This window comes from Fringilla coelebs, assembly GCF_963513975.1.
Source record: "Fringilla coelebs genome assembly, chromosome: 2".
Lineage (NCBI taxonomy): Eukaryota > Metazoa > Chordata > Aves > Passeriformes > Fringillidae > Fringilla > Fringilla coelebs.
This window is the reverse complement of record NC_140029.1, coordinates 5,288,365-5,312,158: the sequence shown is the minus strand read 5'-3', so window position 1 is coordinate 5,312,158 and position 23,794 is coordinate 5,288,365. Positions and strand designations below refer to the sequence as shown.

Here is a 23,794-nt window from a genome sequence, read left to right as displayed (position 1 = left end):
ATAATATAATATAATATAATATAATATAATATAATATATAATGTTATATAAATAAATAGAAATAAATAATTCTATAATATAAATATATAATAAGATAATATAAAATAATAAAATTATATAATATATAAATAAATAATATTATATAAATTTTAAAAAGAATATATAAAAATATTTGTAAGTAAATAAAAAGAAATAATATATAAAAATATTTATCAGTAAGAAATAATAAATATATAAATAAATAATATAAAACCACTATATACTATACTATAATATCATATCATATAATATCATATCATATAATATCATATATCATATATTATATCATATCTTATCATATCACACTATAATAAACCTAATATAATAATTATATAATATAAAAATGTTATATAAATAAATAAAAATAAATGCTTCTATAAGTATATAATAAGATAATATAAAAATAATAAAATTATATAATATATAAATAAATAAAAAGAAATAATTTAGAAAATATTTATAAATAATAAATTATAAATAATAAAAAATAAATCTATAAAGAAATAATATCATATCATATCATATCACATCAAAATATAATAAACCTAATATAATAATTATATAATATAATAATGTTATATAAATAAATAAAAAGAAATGCTTCTATAATATAAGTATATAATAAGATAATATAAAAATAATAAAATTATGTATAAATAAATAAAAAGAAATAATATAGAAAATATTTATAAATAATAAATTATAAATAAATATAATATAATATAATATAATATAATATAATATAATATAATATAATATAATATAATATAATATAATATAATATAATATAATATAATATAATATAATATAATATAATATAAATCAATCTTCTAAGAACCTGGGGTCCGATTCTGATCTCTCACCTCATGCTGGGGACCCTCACAACCCCACAACAGGATCCCCCCCAGTGTGAGGGGCTTTTTCAGCCCTGCCCTCCAGGGAGGACCAATCCTCCCAAGGTGGAGCAGGGACCTCCGTGCGTGTTTACCACCTCAGGACCGCAGTGCCCAGCATCCCTACCTGTCTTATCTGCTTGAACTGCTCCTGGTCCACGTTGGAGAAGATGTTGAACTCGGGCTGGGCGATGATCTGGAAGGCCACGGCGCAGTGGTGGTTCTCCAGCGGGGAGATGTCGTTGTAGCGCACGGCCAGCTCCGTCCGCGCGTTGATCTGGTAGCTGGGGGCAGCAAACCCTGAGCTAAAAGCTCCTCAGACACCCCCAGCCGCTCCAAACCACACTGCTCCCTCCTGCTCGCATTCTTTTCTGGGCTTACTCAATGAGCTGCAGCTCTGGGGCTTTTTGGGTTGTTGGTATCAAGTCAGATTTTCACAGGAAATAGATATTTAATATCATCTCAGGCGCTGATTCCCCTCCGTGGGTGAATACCAATAAAGATTGTAATATATAAAATATATTCTAAAATACCAAAATATAATATCTAAAATACCAAAATACCAATACCAAAAAAAACCCCAAACGTTTTTATTCCTTCTTTAAATTTTGCCCCATTTCTAGTTTAAATTTCTAGTTTAATATTTTGCCACGTTTCTGGTTTAACATGATGTAGAACAAAACCAGTAGGAACTGGTTTTGGTTTTTTTTTATTTTGAACAAATCAAAAACAGCTTTGAAGTTTTTCCTACCTCTAAAATAATGTCTAAACTGTTTTTTTTTTGTTTTGATGTAGAACAAAACCAGAATTGAACTGTTTAACTCAACCCCTACTAATGGCAAATGCAGAGATTCTCACCGATCCCAGTCAGAACTGGGTTCTGCCCTTATTTAATGAGTGCTTACAAATAAATCAGATTCTCTCTCTTTTACATGCACACAAAAGTGTCTGTGGGTCAACAGCAATAATTTCCTCACATGAAAATAAACAGAGTCAAGTACACTTCCTGATTTATAATTATGAAATAAAGTGTCAGCTAAATTCCCCTTTGAATTTCAGTGTAATTATTCCATTATAATATTTTATAGCTCTGTTACCAGCTGTAAAGTATTTCACCCTGTTTTCTCAGGAGTTAGGGGGGAAAGTGTTTGAATAGAAATCTGAAAAATAACCCCATTTTCCTCACAGAACCAAGGACAGCTGACAAACCCCAGCCCAGACCTGAGCTCTGCTTTGGCCCATGTGAGTGACCAGCAGGGCCTTGGGAAAAGGTCAGGCTGTGAGAAGGGAAACCTGAGCTACCAAAAATTGCCAACCAGGGTTACCTTCCCCAGAGATTTTAAGGGAAGAGAAAGCAAGAGAACAGACTCACGTGTTGTTATAGCCTGGATGGTCCAAGTCATGGCACACTGCTGCAGTCATGAGAATCAAAATGTCAATTTGGGAAAATTTCTCCTGTAAAATGCAAAACATGAATGTAGTATTATGATTTCTACTCCCCCTATCCCTGTAAATCAAAAGAAATAAAGAAACCAGATATATTTACTTTTTAGAGAAATGCAAATCAGAGCAAAACGAAGCATTTTTCCTTAGATGAATTTACTTCAGTCAAGAGAGAGAAATCTGCCTTCCTTTCCAGTAAAAATGACTCAGATTTGCCTTTGTTACATGAAATAACAGCAGCTCAGAGGAGGCAATTTCCTTGAAACTTGCTATTACTGCAGAGATGATATAAAAGCACTGAGTCACTTGAGCACCCTGATTAGGTAAAGGGAGGGCTGGAACATGGCTCTGTTGCCACTGCACTCTGCATTAACTAAAGTTAGGAAAAGAGCAAGAAAAATTAAATGTTGTGTTCCCACAGCTTTTGAATAGCCTGGACTTACACTACAGCAAATTTTTCTTCATACTGCTACTGGTAAGAAAACAGAACTAGGCCAGTAAGTGGTATGTGTAACTATAGAGTAAAAAAGGGGTTTTTAAAGTGAAAAAAAGCAGTTTTGTCCAGCAATGGAACTAATATATGAGTGCAGGTTATCCAGACAGTGAAATTAATGGATGCCTATAGTTTTGGACAAAATAAAGGTGAAATGTGTGTCCTGCATACAATACCTGCCAGGCTACGGGACGAGCACAGGTAAAAGCACACATTTGGAGAAAACCTCTTGGGGGAACATTTTGTGTCCCAAACAATGAACAAACCCACAGACCCTAACTCAGCTGGGGTTTGTCTCTCATTCCTGGAGGTTTCACTCCATCAGAGTACAAACTGTGGACATCCAGGAGGTGAAGTTACCTCCCCAGCAGCCTCAGAAAGCTGAGCTGGTGCTGGGGGTCAGGAATGGGAAGGCTGAGGTGGAAATGCAACACCTCTCCTTGTGTGCCTGGGTGTCAGATTAAGGTTTTTTTCTGATCTAGAGATGGGGTTTAAAAAATTTTAATTCTCTTTTCAGTTTCATATGAGGGGTGAGACAATATAGATGTTATAATTCATGCCATCACAATCAGAAGTCAGCTATTTCCTAATTGCAATACACTACAAGTGTTTCTTGGCCTATTAGTTTTTGCCATGCTATACTTTAAATAATACTGTAATTAATATTGTAGTTAATACTGTAAATGCCTTAAAACCAATCATCTAAAATCACTTTTTGTGGGTCTTAATACAATGCACCTTTCATAGTTCTATTTCTCTAAGGTATCCAGAGGTCATCATTTGCCAGGCCATCCTTTGAAACTCGTTTCTAGCTCCATTTCTCTCTCCACAATGTCTGTCCCATTCCATGGCATTTCTAAGCCAGCATTTCTTGTCTCAGGGTTTGCACACTGTGTGAGCCTTCTGTCAGGGTTGGAGAATTCCCTACAAATCCATTTCCCACGCCCAGGGGCTGAGCAAGTGCAGCCTCCTCCAAGGCCACCCCTTGGCAGCAGGCTGGTGGCCCGTTTTGCAGGAGAAGTGGCTCAAATTTCAGGGTGGGAATGGAGTGGGTGCCATGTGTCAGAACCCAGGACATTCCTCTGGCTGCCCTGGGTGACTCCAGACCCTGGCAGGGGGCTCAGAGACCTTGGCACAGAGTCAAAGACACCTGTGCCTTCCATTTTAACCCATGGAAACAATTACCAACTTTGTGTGAGGAGCTACAAGCCACAAGGGTTTGAGTAGAATGACAGTGAATTTATCTCAGGGTGAAAAAGTAGAATTTTGGGGATTTAGAATGGGGGTTCAAGAGGCAAGATAGAGCACGCTCAGATTCCTCTTTCTCCTTCTCCTTCTTGTTCTCCACCTTCTGCTGGGATGGTGACACTTCTGGATTGGTTTAGGGTAGAGACAGACTGTCTGACATAGGTGATAGGTATTGGAAAATTATTGTAAATAAAGTACACACATAGCTTTTAGTATAAAAAGATATTGGAATTCAGGACATCCCTCTGGCTGTCCTGGATTGCTCCAACCCCTGGGAGGGGGCTCAGAGACCTTGGCACAGAGCCCAAGACACCTGGGACTTTGATTATGACCCATGGAAACAATTACCAACCTTGTATGAGGATCTGCAAGCCACGAAAGTCTAAGTAGAATAATTGTTTGTCACAGGGTGAAAAATAGATTTTTGGGGTTTTTAGAGTGGGGGTTCAGGAGGCAAGATGGAGGAATCTGGGTGTGTCCAGCCTTTCTCTTCTTCTTGGCCTCCATCTTCTGCTGTGATGGTAGAAATTTTGGATTGGTTTAGAGCAGAAGCTCAGTGTCTAACATAGGTGATGGGTATTGGGAGGTGATTGTAAATAAAGTACATGTAGGTTTTAGTATATAAAGATAACAGCCTGAGGGCAGACAGTGTGCCATGAACCTGCCGGACAGATCTCAGCAGGTCGCAGAAGGAATTGGGATAGACAACAAAAAACAAACAACCTTGAGAACCAGAGCCAAGGAATTCTGCCTTGTTCAATCTCAGGGCTGGGAGAAAGAGACTTTCTGACACCTGGGGGTCATTGGGACACCAGAGCCCTGGTAAAGCCAGGGAGGGGCCGTACCTGGAGGCTGCAGAGCGAGATCATGCTGTACATCATCTGGGTGACGCAGAAGCAGTGCCGGAAATTGTGGAAGGGGTTGTTCCTGTAATTGTCGTGGATACACAGCTGCAGAGAGAGGGAATGGAGCTGTCAGAGGTGGCAGAGCTGTTTGCCAAGCACTGGAAATCCTGAAAGGAGTCCTGTTGGGATATAGGGTCTTATGAGCTCTTGGAGATCTGTATCACACCCGAGATGGCTCAGCTGCCTTAGAGGGCATAAAATCAGCAGGATGGCTCCTGTGGTAGTGTTGGGAACAGAAAAGTTTGAATAAAAGGCAAAATAGCAAAACTCTTTACAGGGAAAAACCGAGCCAGGTGGAAGAAGTTCTTGCTCCTGGTAAAACACCTCACAAAAGCCATTGGTTTCTTTGTTCTCTTCTTTTTCTAGTAAATTGCTCAGGCCAGACTTTTTGGTTCTTGTCCAACTGGCAAACCTAAAGTTTGAGGTGAAGTCCCCCAAGTCCTATGAGGTGTCTTTTTACCTCATTGAGGAAAGAAACTTCTGGGCTCTTTTCCTTTTTGAGGAGACAAAGGATAGTTTTGTCACTCCATCAAGAAGGGGCATATTCCTATACTATGGGGCCCAGGATTATTCCCTGCTAGGACAGAGTGACAGCACAGGGCCTCTGACACTTTCTGCCTTCCAGGGTGAGATTTGTGTTATAGATACATATTATAATATTGGCTTTTGAAAATATTTAAATAGATTCTATGTGTGTGATGTTAAAGTAACTTAGTTACAAAGATAGAGTTTTTATTTCTGCTGTTTATTAAGCTTAGACATAGTAGTGAAGTTAAAAGTGTGTTAAAATTCCTGCTTGGATGGGATAACACCCAATGAACACAGGATGAGGACACCTGTACAGATCTGCCAACCATCTGTCTGAAGACAGTGTGGACCAAGGCCCAAAAACTGGAAGTGATAAAAAAGGACTAAAATCACAGCCAAGGAATCTGCATGCCCAAAAAAGGTGGATCCCAAGGAGGAGTTGGGCTAAACAATTCTTGGAACATGTAAACTAGTTTGGGGGAAAAGTTTACTATGCATAATTGCTTATGAATATGCAAAGGGCTGATGTAATGGAAAGGTTTTTAAGGGGTATCCCTGAAGATAACAGCACCAAGATGCACCCATAGCAACCTTTGCTCTGTGGTCCTTGTCTCCTACTGTCCTTTATTAAACTTTTACATTTTCACAGGAGAGTAGAGGTGTTTCTCACATTTGTGTGTTCTGAGAATTCACCAGCAGGTAAAGCTCACAGAAAATCCCCTCTGATGCCAGCCAGCAGTGGGCAAACACCCCAGCACAGCTGCAGCTCATCCTCAGGAGAGGACACTGCTCTCATCCTGAATTCTTATTTGGGGAGCTGTGAAGGGCTCAGAGCCCAGCCCTGGCCCCCTCTCCTGCTGGACACAAACTGCAGCTCTGACACCTCCAGGGCTGACCCGTGGCTGTGCTGCCATCTCCCCGTGCTCAGAGGTGGCACTTTGGGACGTGTGCCCTGCCACAGGGGAGATGGGGATGCACACCAGGCTGGGGCACACCTGGGTGGGTTTGCTGTGCCTGCCAGAGATTGAGCTGTCGTGAGCTCACAGGAGCCATTCTTGTGTGGTTTGACTTTCTTGGTTGCCCTGGTTTCACAGGCAGGGTAAAGCCTGTCTGTCCCTGTGTCCTGGCCAGTGCCAGGCTGGCAGAGGGGGGCTGGCACGTGCCATGGTCATTATTGCAATGCTCCTCTGGTTTCCTGTCCCTCACAAAGCAGCCAGGAGTCAGCAGCACTGCTGGACCCCTCTGCTGAATCCCCCTCCAAAGCCTGGAGCTCAGAGAGCCCTCATGCTTCACTTACTGAGCCTGAATTCATGACATGGACAGAATTCCTGCCCCTTTCTCCAGCTAAATCGGGAATTTACTTCAGGACCCTTCACACCCCATCAGGATCAAACACTTCAGCCCATCACCTGCCTTCTAGGAGACCTCAGAGCCTGGATGAGGTCAGGACAAGTGTGGTATTTCAATGTTTATTCTATATTTGTGGGCTTCATTGCAAAAGCTGCGCAGATTATTCTGCAGCAGGGATTTTAGAAACACATTTCATTATTTGAAAGTGACTTAGGAATGGCATGATATGGTTGTCAGGCAGGCTCACAGGTGGTATCTCACAGCCTACACATGGCACTGCACAAAGGTGCATGGATGTAATGAGCACATCCAGCACTGGAGCCCAGAGCATCCCAGGGGACATCCCCAGGAGGGATGGAGTGACTGCCTTGCATTAATCACTCTCTCCTCCTCCTTCTGGAAGACTTCTGCAGCCAGTGGATGTGAGATAAGCATGAGGTGGCTTTTTCCCTCCCACTCGAGTTCAAAGTAATTGGTGACATTTTTGTTTGATGTTTGGGAGGAATGATGAGGAGGATTTTATTTTATTAGAAGATTGTTATGTTATGTTATGTTATGTTATGTTATGTTATGTTATGTTATGTTACGTTATGTTATATTATATTATTATATTATATTATATTATATTATATTATATTATATTACATTATATTATATTATATTACATTACAATATATTTATTATATTTGAATTTGTTAAGTACTTAATTGTATTTCATTGTATAGCACTTTGTGATTGTTTGTTGACAGTTTTGATATACATATATATGGATTTAATTGGTTTGCTGAATTAAAATACACTAGAATTTAATTATTAATTTATTTTAGGTCAATAATTTTTTAGAATGTGTTTTACTTGTGAGCAAACAGGTGCAGCAAATGAGAGAATTTTTTTTTTTTTGAGGTTTAGAGAATATGAATTTTAGAAATTTTTTGGGAAGTTGTGCTGTGCTTTGCTTTTTTCTGTGAAGAGAAATGCGGCGACACAAAGTGATGCTCACACCGTGCCACTTTGGAGCAGAGCCCTTGAGGCTTTTAAAAATCACTTTTTCTTTCTTCAAGAAGATGGGAGACCTCAGCCTGCCTTACCTTTGTCGAAAACACACAACAAACTCCCTTTTGTTGCTATCCTAAATGTTAGTGGTGCCAAATTGCTTGGAGGCACAGCTCAGGGAAGCTGCCTGCAGCAGAGTGTGTGGGTGGGCTGTTGGTGTGTGTTGACATATCACCTCGCTCCCCATGTTTTTGGGCTGTGAAACAGGAGGAGGAGGAGATCTTCTGGTTTATCTACTACTCTGTGTTCCCCTTCTTTGTGCTGGCTTTCATCCCACCCCTTGTCTTCACAAGGTCAACACCACCCAGCTTTTCATTTGCCTTCTTACCAGCTTCGGATCATTTTTGGTCTCTCCTTTAATTCAGTCAATATTATTTTTCTAAAAAGCCTTCACCAGTGCTGGGAATAAATTTCAGGTGAGCCTCCTGCCTTGTGTGGGGACATTTTACCCCTTGTTCCAGGCTCTGCTCAGCTGTGTCCCTCCTGCAGCAGGACACCCAGCAGGGACAGCCCCATTGCTGGGCTCTAACACCCAGACCCAGTCTTTTCTTTGTCCTTTCCAGCTACTCCCTGATTCTGTGACATTTTTTAGGAATCTGCATCCATCTGAGACAGTGCCCTCTACTCTCTGCCAGCTCCTCAGGGAATTAGAAGAGATTAATGAGGTGTAAAGTCTTTATTTTATAAAATATCTGTGTGATGAATTCACACCATGATGTTTTTAATTATTGTCTCAGTCCATTTGTGAGACACAGAGGTAAGTTTTTACCAGTTATAATTCCTCAGGCTATCCCTGGATGCTTTTTAAACAATGGTTAAAATATTTACTGGTTTACAGCTCTCTAGGAACACGATGGGTTTTTTCTAAGAAAGCAAATATATTCTTCAGATTTTTAGCAAACACTTTCTTTTGCTCTCCCTTGGACCTGCAAACCCATTGCTTTTAAAATATTCCAGTGTTTCTCCCTCAGCCATCTCACTTTTGGTATGATCTCATCTTTCTCACATTTTGCATCTCTGCAACATTCTCACATCAAAGACTGAAGCAAAGAAAGTTACCTTCTCAGCAATTCCTTTTCCTTCCTGACTTGCTCTTTCCTCTGCTCCCTGTGATTTAGCACTTTGAATGATTATTGCACTTTCTAGCTATATCTGAAGGCACTTGTCTCGCCTCCTTTTACAGCAGGTATCAAGAGCATTCAGCAGAAATGAACTGCTTTCACTAACAGAAACCTCAGCATATGCATGCAAAAACACTCAAAAAAGAGTCATTTGGGACCACAAGAGTGCAATCATTTTCTGAAGTACTTAAATGTTAAGAATTTGTATAGACTGACTGCTTTCACTGGGATTACTCATGCCAGTCATGTTAATTCCATGACTAAATGCCTTGTTTATTGATTCTTGGATGTGAAAATCTGCAAACACCATTTACTTGACATACTCACCAACCACCTCTTCAGGGTGATGGGGTTGATGTTGAAGTCTTTGACCAGCCCAAGGTCGTGGTACATGTGCTCCAAGCAGCTCAGCATCTGCAGCCAGGAACAGGCAGGTTATGGTTGGCTCTGTGAGGATCCCTGTGAAGTGAATTTCCCCCTTGCAAGCATCAAATAACTGCAGAGCCCTCTTCAGATGAAAGAAAGATGTTCAAAGGCTGCATGATTAAAGGCAGTGCAAGAGGGGACAGAGAGGGCTGAAAGCTTTTCGGAGCAGACACGCTGCTGTTGACTTCACAGGTTTTGTGCAGGGCTTTGAATGTCACACCAGCCCTCCTCAGTGGCTGTGACTTGTGTGTGTGTCACAGTGAAAAGCACTGCCATTTTTCTAGTTCAGCTGGGATGTGTCCTGTTGCTCAGTGAAACCAGGGGGAGCTTCTCCCTGGCTGCACAGAAATGAACCAGGCTCCAGCTGAATGGAAAATGACAGCAGAAAAGAAGAGACCCCTGAAGAAACATTTATTTCAGACATTTGTCAATACCTTCCTTCTTTATGACTTCTTGTGAGCTCCTAACTCCACTACCTTAACTCAGATTTCTTGTTCAAAAGATTTCCCATTATAACCCTATGAAATGGCAGCAGTTTTGTGATTATCCCCTCATGGAGATGGTAACTATGAATTCCTACAGCAGAAATGCAAGCACAGGCAGCTCTTTTGAGACAACATCTGCTCTGCAGCAGCAAGGGGGATTCGGGTAATTTAGCACCACCCCTCATGTTAAATCATCTGGGTTTGAAAGAAGTGAAAACAAAAGATATTGATAATCTCAAAGAATTGAAAACAGAAGAAATGGATAATCTCAAAGAATTGAAAACAGAAGAAATTGATCATCTCAAAGAATTGAAAACAAAATATATTGATAATCTCAAAATATTGATAATCTCAAGATATTGATAATCTCAAAGAAGTGAAAATAAAAACATGTTGATAATCTCAATCTAACAGCTTCCACCAGTCAGAAATGAGCAGGTTTCCTGGAGTTTGGGAGTTTATGTGTGTATGCATTCCCATTTCTGAAGGTCCAATCTGCAGGGGATGGAATGTGGCCATTGTGTTAGAAAATGCAGATTTTAGACTGTAAAGCAAACCAGGGATTTCAACATGGGGGGTATAATGTTACAAAAACAGCCCTGGAGGCATTTCTAGTCAGTTTTCTGTAATTTAGGCTCTTAGAAACCCACCAGAAAAAATTCCTTAATCTAATGAAACTTTATATTCATCCAGGGAAATATAAATATAAGTCATGGAGTAACAACAGGGCTGATTTTGAGTAATCCAAAGAGGAAAAGCAAGACCTGAGGGACAATGGCATGAGCTGAATGCTGCTCAGATCACATGGACAGCATTTTGCTGAAAATCCCCTTCTCCTGGAAGAATATATGTTTTGCAACAATTCCATAAAAGACTTTCCAAGACAAGAAACTTTATCCAGAAGTGCTGAATTACCCTTAAAAACGCAGCTGTTGCCAAGAGAGCTTTGTGTGAGTGAGGAGGAGACTCTCAGTCCCAAAACTCCTGCCCCTGAACACAGGGGAATCTCAGTTTTCATGTTTAGCTCTCTTGGTCAGCAGCAAAAGCTCGAAAATGGGGCTCTGGTAAGGCTTGAAATTAGGAGGGCATGTGAGAAGGAGGAGCCAATAGCAGTTAAAAAGGGAAGAAAATTAAGTAATTTGGATGATTGCTGCTGGGGGTGCTGCCAGAGCTACCCAAGCCTCCCCCTGGGAAAAAACCAGCACTAAATCCCTGGTTTAGTCCTGTCCTCCATTAAGCTTTTATTGAGTGAGATTTGCTAGTACTTGCTAAATCTGGTTTTGCATTATATTATATATATCTGGTTTTACATTATATTATATATATATTATATATGTAAGCTGTCCACTCTTAATATCCTTCTCCTTCATGCTTCTGGTGGTTTACACACAGAACCTTGCAGAACCTTCTGCAGTACAAGTGATGAGCCATGAATAACACTAATAGCAGTAAAAAAAGGGAAAAAAATTAAGCAATAAGGAGATACTAATTGGCTTTGAATGCAGCCTTGCAACCTCTTCAGAACAAACTGCAAAAAAAACCCTCAGCTGAAGGGGTGTGAATCAATGCCTGCACCTCTGCCTGCTGCTTTATTGATTTGAGTGGAGTTATTGATGATGTGCTTAAGCACACACTTCACTGGGGATTGATTTGTTCAGATAAAATGGTGTGAGAGAACTCATGTGGCAGTAATGACAGTGCACCAGTTGAGGGACTTTACTAGGAAGAGATTAAAAAGCAAATAAAGAGGAGCCAGGATATGACAAGCAGCATAATCTACCTGGCATCTGCTAGGGAGAAGCACTGCATTTCTGCTGTGCTATGGAAATGAAAAAATATAGAGAGTAAGGGGCAGAAAAGGGGGGGAAACCCTGCAGACTTGTCTCAAAGGGCTCTGGTGGCCCTGTTGGCTCTCAGAAAGTGCCAACCCTGCCACCCTGGCATCCTCACCTCGTTGGGCTCCCACAGCCAGACGTCAAAAGTCGGTTTCCGCAGAGCCTCGATGGTCTCCTGGGACAGCATGTACTGCAGACAGAAAGGCAGGAGGGTAAACAAGGGTGTCCCTGCCGTGGGAATGCTGTTGGCACGTCCTTGGGGCTCCCAGGGTTCCATCCCATAGCCACATTTCCCAAGGAGAGAGCAAATGAGCTCTCCCTCTGGCCAGCCAACCCTCCTCATCCTTCCTGCCAGCTGGCAGCTGCTCATTGGGGCAGATCCTTGTGGAGCAGAACTTGGGAGAAGAGGGAGAGTGGAGGTGTTGAGGAGAGGGGCATGGCTAAATCCAGCACAGAAAATCAAAGGCACAGGGCACAGACCCATCCCTGCACTGGTTCTGCTGCCTGCAGAGCATCAGGCACTCGAAGCTGCCAGTTAGGGAGGGTGGTGTGAAGTGTCTCTGCTTACAGTGCTAAATTAGCTGGTGGGGATGATATGTTTATTTTCAGATGATTTATGCTCTCATTTCAAGTGTTTTTTCAAGAGAGCCCACAGTTTCAAATTGGTTGTCAGCCTGCAAGATTCAAGTGATTTTTTTATCATTACGCTCAAAGCCTAAAACAAAATCAAGCTCATTCACCAGTTATGGTTGTACACAAAATGAAAAGAAAAGGAATGTGCAGGGTTAAAAGACATGGGGATATCAGGACTCTACAGATTCATCTTTTCAGGATCCTATTCATCAGTGGTTTTGGGACTCAAAACCCTTGTGGCTTCAATTGGTCCATTTACCATGGCTGTCTCTAGTCTGGGTTTACTCTCCTAAGCAGGTGAATGACAATTTCTGAGCCATCAAACTGATACTTAATCCAAGGAGGAACAACACAGAAGATTAATTTTTCTTCATCAAAAGGCAAGGAGTTTTGCATTTGCACGCACAATGCACATTTAGTGTGACTTTCTGCAAGAAAACTGCAAATTAGCAGCACAGATTTGGTGTTGCAATGATATCTCCCTTCAGCCTCACTGACATTAGACAAATCCAGCACCTGAAAACTGGTAACAAATTTTGCAAATCTCCAAAACCTTAAACTCCCATGAGTTTTGGTCTAGGAATAATGCAGAAATACAAAAGTTTACTCTGCAGTGGTTCAGTGCAACTCTTTGTAGCCTTTATTCTTAATTCAAGATCCTAATGCAGCAGTCCATCAAAGTTTAATCTGGCATATATACTCATCAAGGGAAAAAAACTGGCTTAGAACTGCTGTGCTCTGTGAAATCATGTGTTAGTGTCAGGAGCACAAGCCTCCTGGGCAACAGTTAACTGAAAGAAATAGAAGTGCCAGAGTCTCTGCTTCAGTGGAGGTCACTTTAGTGAGGCAGAGCAGAACAAACAGCAGAATTTATTGCTGTGCTGGGCTCTGAGGACAAATGTGCACAGAGCCACGTCCATGTCATAGATCTGGATCACACAGGACAGTGAGGATTCAGGGGGGCTGAGCCAGCTTTGGGGTGTGTGAGGAGATGCTCCTGGTTAAACCATGATTTGCCAATGGGTGAGCTGTTGATTTGCCAAGGGCTGAGCTGGACATTGGGCAGGCATAACCAGGCAGCTTTAGATAATTCTTGTGGGCAAAGACTGCAGGTTCTGGGATTCAAGACCCTGTGCTCTTCATGGTTTCAGCCTCATTCATCACTGTGGATTTGTAGTTGTGCTTGCCCAGGAGACATTTTTCTTCCAGCATTACTGTTTTCTCTAGCAAACACACTAACTCATTTTCACAGGGACAATGAATCATTTTGGAGAGAATCCAATGTCGCATTTTCTCTTTGTTTCCCTAGGTGAAGCCTCCCCATAAATTACTTTTTAAATTAAAAAATAATCTATTAGGAGAAAACAGGCAGCAGCACTACTTTCAATCAGAACACAGCATTACAGGGTGTTTTTGATTGTTGCTATGAGCGTGGAGAATAAACAAATATAACTAGACAAAAGAGTGTTAAATGTTGATGAATGCACAATGTTCATTAACATTTCAAACACTAACGAGCTTTCAAGTATTAAAGACTACTGAGAATTAAACTTTAAGTCACCATGGGCAACTGATGGCTTTTTCCATTGGCATTTTGGATCAGAACTTGGATTTATAATAAAAGGGAATTAATGGCTGAGGAGTCACACATTGTAAAGCAGCACTTGTCAGGATGGCAGCCCTGCAGCAGGAATGTGGGAAGAGCAAGGATTGTGTGGTACCTTTGGGTAGGATGGTACATCCCTCCGGGGAGCTGGCCTCTTGTTTTCATCCAAAAAGCTGTACTTGCAGGGACAGTTAGTCCTGAAATGAAATATTCATCTCTTAACATTGAGGGAACACAAGCTCAGTGCCTCAAAAAGTGCCAGAAGGGCTCTGGTCTCCCAGGGGCCATCCCTCAGAGAAGCACCCTGCTCCACAGCCTCTCTCTTTCTGATGCACTGCTGTTCAAAATGCTTTGGAGGTGTGATCCTCCTCAGGATTTTCTCCCCTTGTGCAACACCCCTGCTGCCCTTTCTCGGTCTATCTGCATTCAAGAGAGAAACATCTGAGTTCAGGCATGTATCCATGGATACCTGTTCTAGACTGCAAGGCAAGATGGATTCTATTTGCCATCTGTGTGGCAGTTGTCTTTTGTCAAGTGGGCAGTTTTCCTTATCTCTTCCACAATCACTCTTCCCTTGGCAGGGGACACCTGCTGATAACAGCTACTGAATGTCACTGCAGGGCTGATAAGAACTAGAGCATCCCATTGGGAGATGCTCCACCCAGAGGGAGGAGCCAAGCATTCCTACCTGGATAGAATCTGGAGATTCTGGAACACCAGCACAGCTTCTCCACTGCATTCCCAGAGGAACAGCAGCTGCCTCTGCCACTGGATCTTCAGAGGCAGACTGCACCTTTCTCCAGGATCCCTGCTCCAGCAGAACCACCCCTGGCACTGCAGGAGGGCTGCAGCCACAATTCCAATGGCCCTGCTGCCAGCACCCTGACCCACAGGGTGTCAGGGTGTGTTCTGACCCTGGCAGTGCTGTTTTAATTTACTGCATTGTTTATTTTATCCTTTTATTTTCTTCCCTAGTAAAGAACTGTTATTTCCTGCCCCCATATTTCTTGCCCGAGGGCCCCTAATTTAAATTTTATAGCAATTTGGAGGGAGGGGTTTTACATCTTCCATTTCAGGAAGGCTCCTGCCTTCCTTAGCAGGCACCTGTCTTTCCAAACCAAGACCAACCACTTCTCCTTAAACTTCCAGTGAGCAGCTTGCTGTCCATGGCAGGCATCCTTCTCCAGGGCTGCCAGGGACCACGCTGGCTATGGGCCCACCTGTGCTGAATTACTGCTGAGGGCACCCACTGAGCCTTGCTGCAGCCCATGAGAACTTCCACTTTGATGCTGTGACCTCCTTGGCTGCTGCCCCTCCTGTGGGACAACAGCAGAGAGGCATGGACTTGGCAGACACCTCTGCTTGGCTCCCTGGTCCTGGAGAAAGGGAGCCACTGCCAGCAATTACAGGTAATTAACACTTGCCTGGTTATTAACACTGCCAGTTATCAACTCTTCTTTCCTCTGCAGATGGAAAAGCCAAGCTGATGCTTTCCCATCTGAGCAGAGTCCTGGGGGGACCTCATCATTCTGCAATTCCCTGATGAGGCTACAGCCAGGTGAGGGTTGGGCACTTCTCCCAAATGACCTCAAACTGTGCCAGGGGAGGGACAGGCTGCACATCAGGGAGAATTCCTTCATTGAAAAGGTGGTCAAGCACTGGAAGGGGCTGCCCAGGGAGGTTTGGAGTCCCCATCCCTGGAGGTGTCCAAGGAAGGCCTGGAGCTGGCACTCAGTGCTCTGGGCTGGGGTCAAGGCGGGGATCAGGCACAGCTTGGACTCGATGGTCTTGCAGGGCTTTTCCCAGCTAGTTGTCCACATGGACTTTATTAATTCTTGTGTGAAGCTGATCTTCTTGCATTTTGCATTTATAGAGTCATGGAATGGTTTGGATTGGAAGGGACATTTAAAAATCATCCAGCTCCACCCGCCCTGCCGTGGGCAGGGATGCTGCTCACTGGATCAGGTTGCTCAGGGCCCCATCCAGTCTGGCCTTGAGCACTTCCAGGGATTTATCCCTGGAGTCCTAACATTTGGATTATCCTCTCTCAGTTTTCAAGCCCCCTGGCAAAGGAAGCAGAAATAAACCTCCCAAAAGAAGCCAAGCAAAGCATTCCATTAACTCGGTTTGTGCATTTTTGATTATTACATTTTGCATTGTATCTCTTTTGAGTGATTCTCTTCTCCGTCGGGAATTAGTCCAGGTCTCTTTCCTCCTCTTAACATTGATGTCTGCTGTCATTTCTGGGGGCACTGTCAGAATCCTGTGAAAGTTATGTCATTTCACAGCTCATGGTGGTCAGCTGACATCAACCAGCTGCCTTTTCCTGCCCTGTTAAAAGAGATTCTCTCTTGATGAAAAGCTGTCTTAATCATTTCTAAAGCCGTTTCCTCAAAACTCCACTGTGTGGGGTATTAGTAGGATAAAAATAGTGAGATTGGGGCATTCCTTGCCCTAATTGGAGCTGACTGCCAGGGTTAGCTGAGGGTCAGCCAGCTATCTCTAATTCCCAGCTGCAGTAGGATATTGGAGCCTTCATCCCAGCACGCTGGGGAACACACCAGAGCCAGGATGCATCAGACCTTCACAAATGCAAAGCTGGATCTGCAAATGATCATGATTTTAAATGACACCATAATGCTATTAGCATCTGCCAGTGGTGAGTGCAAAAAGCAGACAAGCAAAAAAAAAAGCAATTTGAGAATTTGAGGAGGATGCAAACGGAGCTGCTTTGCTCTTCTGAACAGAGAGCTGCACAATTCACTGTGCTTTTATAAACCTGGCTGCCCTGCCTTACTCTCTCATTTGGTAATGTAACAGCAAATATAAGAAAAGGTAAACACCCATACAGCTGTGTACACTGTGATCTTATTGAAGGAATACAGGCACTCACAAATATTTATGTACATCAATTCAATTTAGATGGGATCCCTAATTGCAACCACAATGCATTATCCAGCAAATGCCACTGCACAAGGATGACAGGTCTAAATGAGAGCAAACAACATTCCCACTTCCCTGGGATGCCTCTGTTCCCACACACATCTCATGCCAGCAGGAGAGGGTTTGCTCAGCCACCCTGGGGTGAAGCATCCCTAGGCTGGGGTCACCACAGGCTGGTGACCTGGGGCTCTGGTGCCTTGGGAATAAGGAACCTCAGCTCATTCCTCAGCAGCTCCTGATGGGAGCCACCAAGGAGCATCCTCTCCTCAGTCTTGTACCCACATCTAGCTGCTGCTTTGGCTCCCACACCCACGGGGTGCAGAATTCTGCATGAGCAGGAGGAGCCTTTGAGCAGCTGGGAGGAGGGAGAGGCAGCTCGGGGTAGCCAAGAGGAGCTGTGACAGAGCCACAGCACCAAGGGGATGCTGAGCAGGGTGAGCCCTGCTCCTGCTCCAGAGAGAGCAGCTGTGAGTGTGAGCCCAGAGCAAGCCAGGGTGGGGGTCTGTGCCCAGCTGAGCCCACTCCCATCTTCAGCAGAGCTTTCCAGCCTCACACCCTGTGCTGCTCTCTCCTTTTGGAGCCTGTCACATCTCACCAGCAGCCCTCGGTGAAGGTGACACCCCAGCTGGAGCTGGCTGCACTGAGCAGATGGGACACCCCCCATTCCAGCTTTTCTTGTTTAGACCACAAAATACAGATTGGAAGGTGACAGGATCTGGGATGGGAATTAGTCATGGCTGCTGGGACAGTCTCGTACTTCCTGATGTGGTGTGGTGGTGACTGAGTGAACATGGACTTGCCATAACTTCTTTTTTTGGACCTAATTCCCTGTCCACCTGTGCATCACTGCTCATCATCATCACTCTTCAGCTCTGCCAGCTCCCTGCCACAGCTGAGGCAAAGACACATGGGCACACACGTTCCTCACATCACACCCAGCACAAATCAGCACACATGCTCCTGCCTTTGCTGCCAACCTGGGCTTGGATTTTTCTAATGAGATTTCTCCACACGACCCAAAAAGAAATGATGCAAGTCACAGGGCAGGCTGCATTCCACCCTACCCTGCTGGGATAAATCTGAGGCACACAAATCTGAGGTTAATAATGTTACTCTGCGTTTATGCTAATATGACAGCTGAATTTGGCCTTGGACTTCATGGGGATGAATTATCATTGTGCCTCCTGACATATCTGGATGGCAACATTTATAAAAATGAGCAATTAAAAAGCCTGAATCTTTTAGCAGATTTCCCACTGCCCCTCAGTAGGAAACAGTCTTGATTAAGGGTCAGACAATTTGACCCCGAGGCTGTAAAGACAGCATAGTTACATTTACTGAGAAAAATCCCCTTCACCCACATTTTGAGGAGCAGGGTATATTCCTCTCCAGCATCTTTCCCAGGAGCATTCCCAGTCTCAGATTGATTTGTTTGTCCTAATGGGGCACTTCAGTGACACAGGGGGTGTTTTCCAGCTGAGACCAGGCACCGTAGGAAATGCAGTTTTTTCTGCTGCTGTGTTAATTACAGCAAACCCGAGCTCCACCATCACAATGAGCCCCTGCATTAGAATGCAAATTCGCAATTTCTCGTCGAATTTGAAACGGATGATTTATAATAGCATGAGATCATAATTAGAGGAGCTGCTACATATTTATTTGGTGATTTCCCAGAATATATTGGAGCTGATTCGAGCACTTACTGGTTCCCAACCAAAGGCTGCAATGTGCAGAAGTTCTTTTCCCATTCTCTCTCTCTCCCAGTAAATCTGGATGAAGAATTCCCATTCTGTACGATGACAAATAACTCCCAAGACCTTTTTCTCTATTCCCATGGCCCAAGCTAATTTAACTGGTGAATGGCTATAAATCTTCAAATGGTAAAATAAAGCCACTGTCCTTGATGGTTTTTGGTTTCCTTGCTCTTGTGCTTCTAAGCCCAGGAGATAATTCTGTGGAAATGTAGCACTAGGGTTTGAAACCAGACACTGCTGTGGTTGGGTGCCAAGCAGAACTTACCTGCTGCTCCTTGCTGCCATTTCCTCCCTCATCTTTTTGATGTCACGCTTGCATTTCTCAATCTCCACCACTTTCAGGCCTTCCACTGTCAACAAAGGGAAACAACAGGGCTGTTACCATGGCCAGAAGTTGCAGGGTCTGGTTTCACAATGGTGCAAAACTTCAGGGAGCTCTGCCTCACTGGATAACCCCACAGCCTGCCTGGGCTCTCCCACAGGTGAGAGGTGCTGCCAAAGCAAGAGGAGATCTTGGAAAGCCACAGGAATTCTCTGCTGCCAATGCAGATAACATCCACAGGGCTTTAATTCACTCAATGGCTATAACATCTCAGCTTCTCCACAGCAGCAGGCAGCTCTTCTGCTGCCTCCACTCCTGGGCTGCAGAGCAGGAGTCAGAGGAAATCCTGAGCAGGAAAAAGCCCCACTCCCCTGATGGGATGATAAGCAGGGCTATGCAAACACGTCCCTTAGGATTAGAATTCCCATTAAGATAAAAGGTTTTAATTCGGAAGTTCATGCAGAGCATTGAGGAGCTCTGAGAGGCATTGCTGGATACAGAAAAACCAAAGTGAGAACGCAGGAGGGAGAGAAAAATGCTGAAAATTCGGCTCTAATGATAGATTGATTTTTTTTTTTAAACTATTGAAATCCTGTCACTTCTTTCTGCCAATCAATTCTGTAATCAAAGGTTATTTCTACATGCAGCACAGAAAATCCAATATTTCCCTTCTGCATGTAATTGCGAGAGCCACGAGGCAAAAAGTTTGATTGCCTTTTTATGCAGCAGGGCACTTCATTCCCTGTAGCTGAGAGAGCCCAGTGCAGTGAGAGTGTGAGAATAATTCCCCCTTCTCTTTCCCCCTGGCTGAACTGTCAGTGTGATCAAGGACACAGCTCCATTTATTAAGTCCATGTCATTCACATGCAATCATTTCACAGCTCATTTGTTTACTGAACTCGTTGCTTGCATGGAGGAAAATCAGTATTCAGCAACTTTCTTAGAAAATCACAGTCTGGATCACACTTATCTGGAGAGCAAGTGATAAAACCCTGCCTCGAAGGGCACAGCTCTGGAGATAAGCAGAGACCTCAGTTTTGTTTACCTTTAGGAGAGTAACAACAAAGATTGCAGCTGGAACTGGGAAAAGGGAAAGAGATGTGTCTGAACTAAGCCCAGAATGCTTCATATTAAGGGAGGAAAGGGAAAGGGGGGTTAGTTTATATTTGTTTACAGGGGTGCTCTCTTAAAAATCCCATTTAGGCATTTATATTTTTTTTTTTTGTCTGTCATTGTTACAGGCAGTTTCTTTGGGTGATCACAAAGTGGTGATGCAGGCAAGCTGCTGTCCTGCTCGTTGGATATCTCAGTTCTGGATACCCACCTGCACTTTTTGGGTGATTTGTTCAACAGCTCTGGCTGACCTGCAGGCCTGGTGCTGCTCTGTGCACCACTGGTGCATTCACCTGGGAGAAATTCCATTTGCCAAGGTGTCTAATTGGTGACCAGTGCCTGTTTGAAGCAGTGGGAGCCAAGCAGAGCTATCAGTGACGGGGAAGTGGGGCAGGCAGCTGCAGGGAGAAGAGGAGATCTGGTGCAAAATGAGCATTTTTCCCTGTTGCATCTCTTTGGTTTTCATCCCAAATCTCTCTGGGGGAGCAGAGAATTTACATAATTATTTTCTTAAGGTAGATGTGAAGTGCTTACAAATTGCAAAGGGTTTTTTTTTTTTGCCAGCTTCCTTATTCTTGTGTGGGCTGCTGTGCAGAGTTAAGTCAAGCCACAGGACAAAGCATTCCCAGTGCTTGCTCTGCATGGGCTCATTTTCCAAGGGGAAGTGACAAGCTTTAGCTGGGATTTAAAAATCAACTGAAAGATTTGGCTCACTGCAAACACATCTCTGGTGAGGTCTCCAGGCAGGAATGGGAAGGAAGCTGAGAACATTTCATGTGAGGTGCAGATGTAGGGCTGTCATGAGCACTTATCCCCACACACACACACACATGTCCCCTCTGGGGGAGAAATCCTGGAGAGCAGATGTGGAAGTGGTGGAAAAGGGATCTCTGGAGGAGGCAGGAGAACAGGCACAATGAAAGCACAATTCTTTCCACATTTGGCTTGCAAATGATAAACGGCCACGTCATGTGCACTGATGAAGGGCCCATTACATTATTCTGCAGTGAGAAATACCTTCTGAAAAGACCCTGTGCTGTCTAAAGAAATCCTTGGGCTGAATCCAGCAGTGAAACACGGCTCTCAGAGCAGCCTCTGGGAGCCCAGCTCAAGCAGGGAGGTTGGACACTCCCTCTCTCCCACGGTTTTGCTCCCTAAACACGACAGCCCAGGGAATTATTTCAGAATGCTGCAGACTGGGCTCTGTTGCAAACTCTGGAAGTCTGACTTGGAGCAGAGAGGCAGCCCAGGGAGCTCCTTCCCACAGAATCCTCCATCAGCTGCTGGTTCCATCAGCAGTGGGACCCACTCAGAGAGAGACCCCTCCTTTGGGGAGCAGGGAATTCTCTCCACTCAGGGACAGACCCCTCCTTTGGGGAGCAGGGAATGCAGTCCACCTGCACGGCCCAGCAGCTCTGGGCATGCTGCCTTCCCTAAACCAGCACTAAATAAAGTGCTGGAGTGGGCAGGTGCTCAGATTTTCCTGCCAGGAATGGCATGAACGCCTTGGTTCTCTCCCTCCTGCCAGTGTTGAGAGGCAGAGTGTGTGCCAGGGATCCCAAAAGCAGCCCCTGGCTGGCATTGCTGCTTCCTTGGGCTGCCAAGGGGACACAAAGACCCCCAGCTTACCTCATGTGCTCTAATCCACGGCATTTAGCCCTGAGGAGTGGAGCTGGTCAGAAGTTTCACTGAAAATCCAGAGTGGCTGAGCTCATTTTTCTTTTCTCTTTTTATTGGGGGGCTCAAAGAATAAACCAGCAGAGCCCTGGGAGAAGCAGCAGCCAAACAGACGGGGAGGAATTCATAGCTGGGCTCATTTCTGGGGTGGGCAAGCTGCAGGTTGTCCCCTCCATGGACATCCCTCAGCACTGGGGTGGCCACAGGGAGAGGCTTCCCTGCAGCTGCTCCTCAAATAAGGACATTTCTCTGCTGACAAAGGGATCAGTCTCCCTGAGCAGCTGCAGGGTCAAGGTAGCTGCTGGTCAGGGGAAGTTTCAGGAGCCAGAAACTCTTTTTTTTTTTCCCAGCCAGCCTTAGTGGGAAAGTTGTTCCTGCAGCTGTAGTGCTGGGAAAGACTCTCCCTGCTCCTGAGTTCAGTGCTGAGCATCCTCAAGGACGGGGGGTTTGAAGTCAAAACTGGATGGCAGCACCTCATCCATAGCCCTGCCTGCCTCCCTGGGACCTGTGTACTGCAACAACTCAGGGGCTGCACAGGGGGAAACAAAACAACCAAAACACCAGGAAAGGAGCTCATGGACCGGGTGGATTGGATTTGGCTGTTGCACTGTAACAATAGGGTCGTGTTATGGTGCAAGGAGCCCCTGAGGGAGCTGGGGGTGCTCAGCCTGGAGAAAAGGAGACTCAGGGCTGCCCTCATGGCCCTGCACAGCTCCTGAAAGGTGCCTGTGCTCAGCTGGGCTGGGCTCTGTCTGCAGCAGCACTGACACAGCCAGAGCACACAGCCTGAGCTGCACCAAGGGAAATTCAGGTTGGATACTGGGAAGAAGCTTTTTATGGAAAGAGTGAGAAAGTTCTGGGATGGCTGCCCGGGGAGGTGGTGGAGTCCCCATCCCTGGGTGTGTTTAACAAAGCCTGGATGTGGCACTGGGGGCCAGGGCTCAGTTGAGGGGTTGGGGCTGGGCTGGACTCGATGGCCCTGAAGGTCTCTCCCAACCCAGGGATTCTGGGATTCGGTGGGAGGTGGGACTGAGAGCAGCAGGAGGGTGTTACCCCTGGAATTCCAGCACAAGCAGCCCCAGTGAGGGTGGGATCAGGGTCCCCAGAGCCAGAGGATCAGGGGGTGCAGAGGGATGGGGAGCTCACTGCGGGGTGCAGGAGGTGACAGACACGGGAGGGGGAGATGGGGACGGGGGTGGGGGAGACCCTCTGCCCCCGGGGCATGGGAGCAGCAGGACAGGACCCAGCCCCAGGGATCCCTGGAGGGCTGAGCAGCCCCTCAGAGGGAGGACAGGAGGAGCTCTGGATGCTGGCAGCACCAGCCAGCCCGCCCTGGTCCCCACACCAGTGCCACCACAGGCTCCCACCATCCCCACGGGCTGAGCCGTGGCCTTTGGGGCTCAAAATTGGCCAAATTCCACGGGATTAGAGAAAGTGGAGGAGCAGGACAGGTCAGAAGCCACAAGGCACCAGTTCCCACTGTGATAGGAATAAAGGGACACTCACATTCAACCTTTTTCTCCAGCATTGCCAAGTGATTAGCTACTTCCGTTTTCAGTTCATTGATTTTAAAAACCCTGGAAAGAAAACCCTCATGTATTAATGTCATACATTTAGTGCTTCACCTCCCCTGGGTGCTAAGAACTTCTGCTAGAAATGTCCATATTTCTGTCTCTATGACTGATCTGCCCAGCCCACGTTTGTCAAAAGAAAAGCAGATTTTCCATGGAAATGCTAACACTGGGGCAGAAAATACACCTGGGTTTAATTTTCAGAAAAATTAACAAGATATACATATATATTTTTTTTTTAATGGCCCTGGGAATGTCCTGTGGCTCTACAACACTTCATCCCCCCCCCTCTCAGCAGTGACTGGCTACTGTACCCCCCCAGGGAAGCAAAGTTAAACTGATAATTGTTCAATTGG

General features: G+C 44.6%; 1 protein-coding gene across 1 annotated transcript in view; it reads right to left on the bottom strand.

The window, feature by feature from the left end:
* Positions 1 to 23,794, bottom strand: part of PDE9A (phosphodiesterase 9A) — a gene marked incomplete at both ends in the record, with an annotated part of 53,416 nt that overhangs the window by 5,126 nt on the left and 24,496 nt on the right. Inside the window, 8 exons of the mRNA XM_084225987.1 lie at positions 1,060 to 1,216; positions 2,305 to 2,387; positions 4,962 to 5,066; positions 9,401 to 9,487; positions 11,935 to 12,009; positions 14,174 to 14,255; positions 19,021 to 19,105; positions 23,374 to 23,444. Coding sequence (XP_084082113.1) covers positions 1,060 to 1,216; positions 2,305 to 2,387; positions 4,962 to 5,066; positions 9,401 to 9,487; positions 11,935 to 12,009; positions 14,174 to 14,255; positions 19,021 to 19,105; positions 23,374 to 23,444 — 745 coding nt within the window. The remainder of the gene's footprint in view (positions 1 to 1,059; positions 1,217 to 2,304; positions 2,388 to 4,961; positions 5,067 to 9,400; positions 9,488 to 11,934; positions 12,010 to 14,173; positions 14,256 to 19,020; positions 19,106 to 23,373; positions 23,445 to 23,794) is intronic.